The sequence below is a fragment of the Staurois parvus genome, unplaced genomic scaffold (genome assembly GCF_062004578.1).
Source record: "Staurois parvus isolate SC_StPar_1 unplaced genomic scaffold, SC_StPar_1.0 ptg000029l, whole genome shotgun sequence".
Lineage (NCBI taxonomy): Eukaryota > Metazoa > Chordata > Amphibia > Anura > Ranidae > Staurois > Staurois parvus.
The window spans coordinates 5,611,237-5,624,170 of record NW_028317825.1 but is presented as its reverse complement, the minus strand read 5'-3'; the positions used below and the strand labels follow the sequence as shown (position 1 = coordinate 5,624,170).

General features: G+C 40.6%; 1 protein-coding gene across 2 annotated transcripts in view; it reads left to right on the top strand.

Moving 5' to 3' along the window:
- Positions 1 to 12,934, top strand: part of LOC149471089 (smoothelin-like protein 2) — a 179,627-nt gene that overhangs the window by 136,542 nt on the left and 30,151 nt on the right. For both annotated transcript variants that reach the window (XM_089657479.1, XM_089657488.1), the window contains one exon: positions 3,271 to 3,422. In XM_089657479.1, coding sequence (XP_089513605.1) covers positions 3,271 to 3,422 — 152 coding nt within the window. The remainder of the gene's footprint in view (positions 1 to 3,270; positions 3,423 to 12,934) is intronic.

The window sequence follows — 12,934 nt, the reverse complement described above, 5'->3', positions numbered from 1 at the left end:
GAGCAAAAGTCCCATCCCTGTACTGCTTTGCTACAAAACTGAGGCATGCTGTGAGTAGGTGAGGTTATCCTGAGCTGTGCAAAATTTTGTTTTCTAGTATCCAGGCCCCCTGTAGGTAGCAGTATAACACAACAGTATCTGAGTTCCGGTGCAAGTGAGTACAAAAATCCTATTTGCATTCACACATACGGAGTGTAGAATTACATAGGCTGTTTAAGTCTGGGGCATATACAGTTGGTAAAGTAAGTATTGAGCAGTCACCATTTTTCTAGGTAGATATATTTCTAATGACATTAAATTTTCACCACATCCATTCATACAAACAAACCAAAACAAATAAGTTAAGAAATCAAGTTATGTGTAATAAAATGGAATGACACAGGGAAAAAGTATTGAACAAATACAGAAAGGGAGATGCAATAAGGCGTGGATAGCCAAGACATCAGCTGAAATCTATCAGTAATTAAAAAGCAATACTGCCCCTTGTCGGTGCAAATTAATATCAGCTGGTTTAATTTCAACTCCTGGCCTATAAAAAGCTATCTTATTACAAAGGTGTCAGACAAGAAACATCTCATGATTGGTAAAAGCAAAGAGCTCTCTCAAGACCTTTACAGCTTTATTGTTGTAAAACATACTGGTGACATTTGGTTACAGAAGGATTTCTAAACTTTTGAATGTTTCAGTGAGTAGTGCTGGAGCCATAATCCAGAAGTGGGAAGAACATCATTTCACCAAAACCCAGCCACGACCAGGTGCTCCTAGTAAGATTTATGACAGAGGAGTGAAAATAATTATCAGAAGAGTTGTCCCAAGAGCCAAGAAGCACTTGTGGAGAGCTTCAGAAAGACCTGAAATTAGCAGGTACAATTGTTTCAAAGAAAACAGTAATGCGGTTAACCGCCATGGCCTGTATGCATGCTCACCACGCAAGACTTCATTACTGAAGAAAAAGCATATTGAAGCTCATTTAAAGTTTGCTGCACAACATTTACACAAGCCTGTGGAATACTGGCTGAATATAGTCTGGTCAGATGAGTCCAAACTTGAACTCTTTGGATGCCTAATACACACCATGTTTGGAGGTCAAATGGCACTGCAGATCACCCCAAAAACACCTTACCAACAGTAAAGTTTGGAAGTGGGAACATCATGGTGTGGGGCTGGTTTTCAGCATACGGTACTGGCAAACTTCATGTCATTGAAGGAAGGATGAATGGAAAAATGTACCAAGACATTCTTGATAAAAATCTGCTGCCATCTGCCAGGATGATGAAGATGAAATGTGGATGGACATTTCAGCAAGACAATGATCAGAAATACAAAGCCAAAGAAACTCTCAATTGGTTTCAAAGAAAGAAAATAATGCTGCTAGAATGGCCCAGCCAATCACCTGACTTGAATCCAATAGAAAATCTATGGAAAAACTAAAGATCAGAGTTCATAGAAGAGGCACACGGAGCCTTCAGGATTTGAAGACTGTTTTGGAAGAATGGGCCAAAATCACACCAGAGCAATGCATGTGACTAGTTTCTCCACACAGGAGGTGTCTTGAAGCTGTCATTACCAACAAAGGATTTTGTAGGAAGTATTAAATAAATTTCAGTTAGCGTGTTAAATCCTTTTTCCCTGTGTCCTTCCATTTTATTACACATTACTTAAAACGACACTAAAGCTTTGTTTTTTTTTTTCTAAAATAACAAACCTGTCTATACTTACCTGCTCTGTGCAGTGGTTTTTAACAGAGCAGCCCCTATCCTCTTCTTTTCAGGTTCCTGCCAGCGCTTCTAGCTCCTCCACCTCAACAAGTGCCCCCAGGGAAAGCCACTCACCCTGGGGGCACCGCTGCATGCTCATCCCCGAGCTGCTGCTTTATGCATCCATACGACACATAGAGCTGCAGCTCAACCCCGCCCCCTGCTCTGTCCTCATTGGTTCACTGGGAATATTCCCCAGACAGCAGAGACTGTCGAGAACATCGCTTGATCGGAGGGGGCTCAGGGAAAGGATTGAAGGGGGGGGGGGCTGCTGCACATAGGTTTTTTACCTTAATGCATAGAATGTATGAAGGTAAAAACCTTGAGCGTTTAGAACCACTTTAATTTCTGAACTTATTTGTTTTTGATTCTTTCTATGTATGGATGGGTTCTTACTGAAATGTGGTAAAAATTTCATGTCAATAGCACCTTTAGAAATATATTTGCATAGAAAAATGGTGATGTGTTCAATACTTATTTTACCCGCTGTATCCTGCTCCAGAAGTATTTTATGCATCTTTTTCCTCACTGTGCAGCTTTTTGATGCGTCTATACAATAGTGTTGATATTATTATAAAAGGACCCTAATGCTTTCCTGTGCCTGGGAAAATCGATTTTGAGCTGCTTCCCATTGACGGTCTCTTGCCTTTTCAACCCACAAATTCCACACTTGAAAGCTTAAAAAACTTACATTGTCTTTAAACACTCAAGTACAAATGGACGCTTTATGGGCATTTTATAGGTATTAGCTACAGTCTATTAAATCCTTATAATCCTGATTTCAAAATCTTCTCCACGATTGCTCAACTTTTACAGTAATGCAAAAGGAAATAATTTACATGTGTGTGAGTTGTAATGGTAAATGTATTTGTCCAGAGGCTGTCTTGTCATTTCTTAAAGCCTAATTATCATGTAATGTCTGTGGTCATCTTAAAGTGAATGTATAGCCCAACCCTTTCCTATTTGTTTTGAATAGAGTAGGAAAGGGTTAAAATACCTATAATAATTCATTTGTTTTATTTTGTGTTGTCTTGAAGTAGTAAAAGGAAGTAGAAGAGAGGGCCTCAAAGTGAGGGAAATTCCCATCGGTTTTCACCAGAACAGGTGTCCACTCATCTCTTGCTCTCAAAAGAACTCTAAAATATATATTTTTGCTTACTTTCTGTTTCATTGACAATAATCCTCATCCCAAATAGCCGGGGTAAATGTCCCTAGTGGGGACACAGACCACGATGAATTAAAAAAAAAAAAAAAAACTTGTCAGAGTATCTAATCTTTTCTCTTCTATTCAAGATAAAAAAAAAAAGGTTTTGCTTTTATATACATTTTAATGACATTGATACCTAATGAAGATCCGCATTTCTGCCTGAAATATATTTGTGGTAGTACATATAATCTGACTGTAATGTTTATAATATTAGTATATGGGTAATAAAGCATGATGTCCTTTCTTTCTGTCTTTTTGTTTTTGGTAATCAGTCCTTTTTTTCTGTATTTTGTTTTTGGTAATCAGAACATTGATCTACAGAATTTTTCTTCGAGTTGGAATGATGGCATGGCTTTTTGTGCTCTCGTACATTCATTCTTCCCTGAGGCCTTTGATTATGATGCTCTTGAGCCTTCAAATCCCAAACAGAACTTTGAACAAGCATTCTCCACAGCTGAGTAAGTTCATGTTCTCTCCTGGTTATATATCAACTATATGACGATGCTGTAAAACGGGGGAAAAAAAAAATGTTTTTTAACCTGGTCACATATCTTCAAATAATGTTAATTCTGTGCAATTATATCTTATTTTCAGTACATATATTTGGACGTGCGCCATATAATATACAGTTTTAAGGTTATTTCCTGAGACACTTTGCAGTGTTAGCACTCTGCCTAAAATCTAATCCATATTCACACAGTTTAAACATAGCCTTGAAATTGTGAAAAGGCCACATTAGACTGTAGGCTATAGTGACAAAACCTCTGGAACTATATGCTTCTGTTTTTCTATTTCTTTTCCAGGAAACCTGTAGTAAAAATGTGGAAGTTACCATTGCCTACCTCCTCTTCTGAGAGTGTTAGTTCCCTGATCCATATTGATCGAAAGGCTTCTGCACTGGATCAACATGAGCAGGATCCAGTATGTACAGCCCTGGTCAAAAGTTTTGAGACTGACACAAATATTAATTTTCACAAAGTCTGCTGCCTCAGTTTTTATGATGGCAATTTGCATATACTCCAGAATGTTATGTAGAGTGATCAGGTGAATTGCAATTAATTGCAATGAACTTAATCCCAACAAAAAACATTTCCACTGCATTTCAGCTCTGCCACAAAAGGACCAGCTGACGTTATGTCAGTGATTCTCTCGTTAACACAGGTGTCAGTGTTGACAAGGACAAGGCTAGAGATCGCTCTGTCATGCTGAATGAGTTAGAATAACAGAGTGTAAAATTTAAAAGGAGGATGGTGCTTGAAATCATTGTTCTTCCTCTGTTAACCATGATAATCAAAAACTTCAAGGAGAGAGGTTCAGTTGCTATGAAGAAGGCTTCAGGGTGACCAAGAAAGTCAAGCAAGTGCCAGGACTGTCTCCTGAAGTTGATTCAACTGTGGGATTGGGGCACCACCAGTGCAGAGCTTGCTCAGGAAAGGCAGGTGTGAGTGCAAAGACTTTGAGGATGGACTGGTGTCAAGAAGGGCATCAGATTAGCCACTTCTCTCCAGGAAAAACATCAGGGACAGACTGATATTCTGCAAAAGGTACAGGGACTGCTGAGGAGTTGGTGTAAAGTCTAAAGTAATTTTCTCTGATGTATCTCTCTTCCGATTGTTTGGGGCATCTGGGAAAAAACCTTGTCCGAAAGAAACAAAGATGAGCGCTACCATCATTCCTGTGTCATGCCAACTGTAAAGCATCCTGAGACCATTCATGTGTGAGGTTGCTTCTCAGCCAAGGGAGTGGGCTCACTCACAATTTTGCTTAAGTTCACAGCAATGAATAAAGAATGGTACAAAAACATCCCCCGAGAGCAACTTCTCCCAACCATCTAAGAACAGTTTAGTGATGAACAATGCCTTTTCCAGCTTGATGGAGCACCTTGCCATAAGGCAAAAGTAATAACTAATTGGCTTGGGGAAAAAACATTGCAATTTTGGGTCCATGGCCAGGAAACTCCGCAGACCAGTGGTAAATCCTGAAGAGGCGGGTGAGCAAAAAACCCCCCCACAAACTTCAAGCATTGATTATTCAAGAATGGGCTGCCATCAGTATACCATAGTATACCAAAAACACTGAAGCAGTAGACTTTGTGAAAATTAATATTTGTGTCAAAAACATTTGGTCAAGGCTGCAGCTAGATAGTTCTGCCTTCACATTGATCTTCCCGATTTTCATATTTGTTCCAGCTCAGTGATTAATTTTTTAGCCAAGAGAAGATGAAACAAGCCAAGCAATTAGTATTTTCAGGAAGCAATTATTAGTAACCCCCATACTTTTTTCAGTACAAGTTACCTTTGCATATGCTTCCTATTTAATTTCAAAAGGATGAAGCAATAAGAATTTTCACAAATGAAATTTGAAATGAAATGAAATTTCACACAATGAAAGTTTCACAAATTTCAGGTTCGACTTGCCATTTTTCAGTCCCGGCAAAAGTTGAGTTTTTATGACTAGGGGCCATCGGGTATGAAATATGAACACTTGTATTCATTTTTCTGTTTATTATTATAAAGGATTTATATACCGCCAACCGCTTGCGCAGCGCTTTACAAAATGAAGGTAGACTTAACAGTTCCAATACGATTTGGTACAAAAGGAAACAGAGGGCCCTGCTCATTAGAGCTTACAATATAAGAGGAAGGGTTGAGTGATACAAAAGGTAATAGCTGTCGGGGGACGAGCTGATGGAGGAAATAAAAGGCATGTTACTAGTAAGAAGCAGGATAGACTTCTTTATAGAGAACGGTTTTCAGGGATCGTCTAAAGGTGGATAGATTAGGAGATAGTCAGACAGATTGGGGTAGGGAGTTCCATAGTATGGGAGAAGCTCTGGAGAAGTCCTGGAGGCAAGCATGGGAGGAGGTGACACGGGAAACAGAGAGCAGAATGTCTTGGGAGGATCGAAGAGTGTGGCTTGGTAGATATTTTGAGACCAGGTTAGTGATGTAGCTGGGGACAGAGTTGTGGATGGCTTTTTAAGTTGTTGTCAGTATTTTGAATTTTATTCATTGAGCGAGTGGAAGCCAGTGGAGGGTTTGGCAGAGAGGGGTGGCAGACACTGATCGGTTGGTAAGGCAGATGAGCCTGGCAGCAGTATTCGTGATAGACTGGAGGGGGGATAGCCTGTTTAAAGGTAAGTCAATGAGGAGGGAGTTGCAGTAGTCGAGGCGAGAGATGACCAAGGAGTGAATTAGGAGCTTTCTGGAATAATTGGTTAAAAAGGGGCATATTCTGGAGATGTTGCGGCGGCATGATTTGGACAGGGATTGGATGTGGGCCTGGAATGATAGTTCAGAATTCAGGGTAACCCCTAGCACTCTGGCATGCGGGGATGCGTTTATGGAGGTGCTATTGATCCTGAGAATTCAGGGGAAGAGGCACGTGGGGGAGGATATATTATGAGCTCAGTTTTGGAAAGATTGAGTTTTAGGAAGTGATGTGACATCCAGTCTGATATGCCTGTTAGTAAATCGGTGATACATGAGGAAACTGATGGGGTGAGCTGAGGAGTAGAGAGATTTGTGTGTCATCAGCATTGAAATGGTATTGGAAACCATGGGAAGTTATCAGCTGACTCAAGGAAGAGGTTTAGATTGAGAATAGGAGAGGTCCAAGGTTATGGCCTTGGACCTGATGATATCCCCACTGCCAAAATTCAGGAGGCAATTTTTTGCACAAAGCTCTTTCTCTACATTGATCATGTGAGTGTACTACTTTTTATCAATAAATGGTTGTTTAAGGATAAAGCACTATGATCTGGTTACTCTTTTAACATATCCATCGTGGGAAGAGAGCCAATTGATGAACAAAAGGGGTCCCACTCAGGACACCATCCCATCCATACAGTGGGGAAAAAAAAGTATTTAGTCAGCCAACAATTGTGCAAGTTCTCCCACTTAAAAAGATGAGAGAGGCCTGTAATTGGCATCATAGGTAGACCTCAACTATGAGAGACAAAATGAGAAACAAAATCCAGACAATCACATTGGCTGATTTGGAAAGAATTTATTTGAAAATTATGGTGGAAAATAAGTATTTGGTCACCTACAAACAAGCAAGATTTCTGGCTCTCACAGACCTGTACCTTCTTCTTTAAGAGGCTCCTCTGTCCTGCACTCATTACCTGTATCAATGGCACCTGTTTGAACTTGTTATCAGTATAAAAGACACCTGTCCACAACCTCAAACAGTCACACTCCAAACTCCACTATGGTGAAGACCAAAGAAGGACACCAGAAACAAAATTGTAGACCTGCACGAGGCTGGGAAGACTGAATCTGCAATAGGCAAGCAGCTTGATGTGAACAAATCAACTGCGGGAGCAATAATTAGAAAATGGAAGACATACAAGACCACTGATAATCTCCCTCGATCTGGGGCTCCACGCAAGATCTCACCCCGTGGGGTCAAAATGATCACAAGAACGGTGAGCAAAAATCCCAGGACCAAACGGGGGGACCTAGTGAATGACCTGCAGAGAGCTGGGACCAACGTAACAAAGGCTACCATCAGTAACACACTACGCCGCCAGGGACTCAGATCCTTTAGTGCCAGACGTGCCCCCCTGCTTAAGTCAGTACATGTCCGGGCCCGTCTGAAGTTTGCGAGAGAGCATTTAGATGATCCAGAAGAGGATTGGGAGAATGTCATATGGTCAGATGAAACCAAAATAGAACTGTTTGGAGGAGAGAGAATGCTGAGTTGCATACAAAGAACACCATACCTACTGTGAAGCATGGGGGTGGCAACATCATGCTTTGGGGCTGTTTCTCCGCAAAGGGACCAGGACGACTGATCCATGTACAGGACAGAATGAATGGGGCCATGTATCGTGAGATTTTGAGTGCAAACCTCCTTCCATCAGCAAGGGCATTGAAGATGAAACGTGGCTGGGTCTTCCAACATGACAATGATCCCAAACATACCGCCCGGGCAACGAAGGAGTGGCTTCATAAGAAGCATTTCAAGGTCCTGGAGTGGCCTAGCCAGTCTCCAGATCTCAACCCCATAGAAAACCTTTGGAGGGAGTTGAAAGTTCGTGTTGCCCAGCGACAGCCCCAAAACATCACTGCTCTAGAGGAGATCTGCATGGAGGAATGGGCCAACATACCAGCAACAGTGTGTGCCAACCTTGTGAAGACTTACAGGAAACGTTTGACCTCTGTCATTGCCAACAAAGGATATATAACAAAGTATTGAGATGAACTTTTGATATTGACCAAATACTTATTTTCCACCATAATTTGCAAATAAATTCTTTCCAAATCAGCCAATGTGATTGTCTGGATTTTTTTCTCATTTTGTCTCTCATAGTTGAAGTCTACCTATGATGCCAATTACAGGCCTCTCTCATATTTTTAAGTGGGAGAACTTGCACAATTGGTGGCTGACTAAATACTTTTTTGCCCCACTGTATTTGGTCCAATTAAAGGGACCCAGGCTTTATATGACCTCACTTAACGGTTTGGTCATATATTTGTGGTGAGAGCACAACCGGTGGGGGTGCACAAATTATAAAGTGAATTTTCACACAGGAGGTGACTTAAGAAGCACAGAATTTATATATTTTAAGTGAACACAAGAATTTTGAAGAAAAATATATAGATTATTTTGTTATTTACAGTGGATGTATGTAATATTGCACTATATGTCATTTGGGCACATATACATGTATTTAGGTTTTTCTAGACAGCAGTTGTAAAACTACAATCCTCAACATATCCATAAGGTTCTTATTTGCCTTCTGCCCAGCTGCAGTACTGCTGCCTTTTTGTACTATGGGGAATTTTTATGATCTGCTAAGCAGATTTCTTTGGGGAATAATTACTGTGTCAGATAGGAAACAGTGTTCTTTATGGGAAAAGTAATTTCACATTTATTCCCCAGCTTCAGTCATAACAATGATTAAAAGTAGGATTTATATCATGTGAGACAGCACCTGTTTTACCCATTATGACTAAGGCTAACAGTAAAACGTATATGAAGTATACATATTGGTTTCCACCGCCTTCTACATTGTGCGCCTTGAATAAGGGCAATGTCAGATAGGTACTTTTAGCAACACATCTGAAAGTTTAGTTTAATGCATCTGATTTAATGTAACAGCAGAGCATAAAAGCCTGATACTGACAGCTGTCTTCTTTTATGGCTTCTGGACCCCAGCGCACCATGAAACACAAAGCAATTTTAACCAGTACTAAACCTTCTCCCATCAACAATACTGGCGGCCCCCGGATTTGTAATATTCAATGCCTGTATATTTAACTGCACAGCTTAAAGTGACCCCAAGCTCTGGTTTAAAAAAAAATACAATTCTAATTAAATATTTATTCTTAACTCAAAAAGTTCATTCCATTGCTCTCAGCCACCTCCAAATATCTATACTACTTGTGTGACCTGACTTTCTTGGGTGAGGATGGCTACATGGGACGTAGTCACTCTTTCTCGCTCTGAAGATGGAATACGGATTATAGAATTTGTAGTGTGTATAAATCAGGGCACATGACTGCAACTAACATGTACTGCTCATTCTAAACAAGCAGACGTGAAGGGGGAAAGAAGAGGCCTGGGAGTTCACAGAGAATGTTACAAGGAGGCAGAAAAACGCAGTGAAAAAAAAATATCTTAAAAACAAATTACAGGGCTATTAAGTAGTGCATGTATATGGAATGTTTTTGGAGAATAAGGCTATTGTTTAGTGTCAATTTAAAGACTATGCTTTCCTTGATTTAATAATAATGGTATTTTATTAAAGGGCATTTTTTCTGTCTTAGTCAAGTAATCTAATGCCCATTTCCTTAATGAAACCTCCATTTAGTCTCTTAGGAAAAATTATTTGAAACTGTCCACAATTCCACTTTCAACCCAGACTGCTTATAATGAGAAAATTGGAGAAAGTATTTCAGAGCAGTCAGTCACATGTGTTAGAAATAAGGATAATTGCTGCAGTTCATGCAATTACCTTGAACGGGAATATTTATTATGTCTCTGTGGTCTATTAGCAGCGATGATATTTGACTGCTAGGTTTGATTCTAGTAGTACTTGAGGAAGGATATGCCTAACCGTAATCACAGTTGAGGGGAAACACAGCAATGCTGCAGGGTCTCTAAAGTCAATTTAAATCTGAACTTCAGACAAAATTAATGCAGCTCTGCATTTTTATTACATCATTACATGTATTTTTTAAATGTACTCAAAGTTCCTGAATTTAACCTGATTTTCTTGCAATTTCTTGTAAAGCAGAGCTCCAAGTAGAAGGAGATATAGCTAGTTAGTGGTGCTGCACTGCAAGGAACACACTGATATCAGAAGCCCTGAACCTCCTTGGCATCACTCTGCTCTCATCCTTTCAAAGAACTTGAATGAACTCAAGAAACCGCTCCCTTATATTAGTTTGTATGTAGATGTATGTCAAGGGTGTGGAACTTTTTTAGAACTACTTGTCCAAGGGACTAAATCAGGTTCTCAGTCTACTTGCCCTCATGACAATCTACTTGTCCTGATAAAAAAAAATGTATTTTAGCTAAAGTCCTATTTAAATCTGAGGTACTTTTAGGAATGTCTGGGGCTTTATAAAACAAAAGGGGTTTATGGCTACTTAAACTTTTAATGTTTTTACCATTGCGCTGTTTATCTCCTCCTCACCTCCTGCCTGTCTCATTCCAGCGTGTGCGGTGATGTGTAATGTGTATCGCAGTTGACTTTTTCATGTGCCCAATGTGTGCATTTACGTTCTTATGTGCATATATGTTGGGGGGCCTCAAAACTTTTGGGGAAAAGGGGGTTATGTGCTTGGGTGTAACTTTATTTTTTTTAAACTTTTTTTTTTTTTCCCCCATCCCATAGGGGATAAAAATTCCCCTATGTGATGATTTTTGGTGACAGGTTCTCTTTATTAAGACATGCAGGGTTTAAAGAACCCTGCATGTCTCTTCTGGGCTCCATGTAATGCTGTGCACGTTGTATTGCATTACATTATTCCCTACTCTTGATGGTCAGGAATCTGTCAGTGCGGACATGGAAGTGATGTCATATACATCACTTCCGGGTCAGGAGAACAAGGGAGGAGAGCGGATGTGTGTCCGCTCAACTCCTTTCTCCCTACTGTCGGCACTTGGGGGGGGCAAAAAAAATAAACCTGCTTGCCTGCTGCAGGTCTAAACAAAAGAAAAAATCTACCTGCCCGGTGCACGGAGCTACATGTCACGGGCGTCGGGCAGTATAAATCACGCACCCTTGGTATGGGTGGGGGGAGCTGATGGTGGAGGAGCAGAGTACAGTAGCTGATGGTGGTAGCGTGCTGGAGCTGATGGTGGTGGGGATGGGGGGGGGGGCGGTACAGGAGCTAATGGTGGGGAGGGGGGTGCAGGAACTGATGGTTTGGTGTATGAATATAAGATTTGATGGGGTAGTTATGGTATACAGGAGGGACCTAATGCAGGAGCTATTGTGTTGCATAGGTGTATTATAGGAGTTGATGCTGGAGGAAGGAATCCAAGCTAATGATGGTCGTAAGTTGGAGGTTAATTGTGAGGCAAGAATGGCATGGCAGGGACTTTAATGGGTGCTTGGCAGGGGGTAGAATTTTTGAGATGTGTAGAACATATGTCTGAAGATGAGAGAGGTCAGCAGAGGCCTCTGTGATGGAAAACACTTGACGGTGCGTCAGCATGATTGGACCAAGGATGAGTAGTGAGGAGAGCAGGGAGAGTAAAATGTTCCAAACCAGATCATGGATGAGTGGGACAAGAGAACATACAGCAGGAGCAGAACTCGAATAATAGTGAGGAAGAGGGAAGAAAGGAGGCAGGAGGACATTGTGTAAAAGAAGCAAAGCATTCACAAATGTCTGCAGTCAGCTTGACATGGAATCTCTTTTGCACTAATAATAAAGGATCCGCTAACAATTCTCAGAGCCTACAGAGTGTTACGCAGTGCTCATGGTCTGAGGTTATCTGTAATGATTGTCTTTACTCAATACACTGACCAGTTGTCTGAAAATGTGAAAATCATACACCTTCAAAGTTGTCCTAAATGCAGAAGCATTTTTTAACTTAATGCATTCTCTGCATTAAGGTAAAAAAACCTTCTGCATTTAGCCCTTCCTTCTACTTACCTGAGCATGATCTCAATCCAGCTATGTGTATGAGAGAATCAGCTCCCCCCCCCCCCCATCCTCATTGGCTCAGAGACAGCAGTGGGAGCTGTTGGCTCCTGCTGCTGTCAATCACAGCTAGTGATTGGGGGGGAGGGGTGCGGTCGAGCTGCACTATGTGTGTCAATGGATTCACAGAGCAAGCTCGGGTGTGAGCCCGCACAAGTGCCCCCATAGCAAGTGGTGTGGGGTGGGAGTCAGGAGCACCAGTGGGGGGACCCAAGTAGAAGATGATTGGGCTGCTCTGTTCAAAACCATTGTACAGAGCAGGTAAAAATGATATATTTCTTATTTTAATTTAAAACATTTTTCACATTTTACAATCACTTTAAAACAGGTCATTATTAGAATTAAGTAAAATTTTGCAAATGTTATTGGAGTCTTATACATCTGCAAATACTTTATTAACCAAGTACTAAATCTCTGTTTTATCCCTTTCTGGGGATGAGGGTATGGATCTGTTGTTTTACAGATGCTCTCTAAACAATAGGTTTATTTTCTTGCAGCTCAGCAAAAAGAGCAAAGTGATATAAAATATATTATACTTCAAAACTGTTTTTTTAGCAAAATACAGAGCATGTTCTAATTCTACATAGGGTCTCTGAAAATTTCATGTCATCACTTTTTTCCTGGAAAGGTCGGGTTAAACAAATCTTCAAGCAATATGTGTAGAGTTGTCATAGCAGAGGGTGCAATAGAAAACATATGCTCACTTTTTATGTACAGAAATTCCTGTAAATGTACACTACATGTAATTTCTGCTAACATAACCTAGTTGACCTCCCTGCATATCATTCTGTCATCTCTAAGAA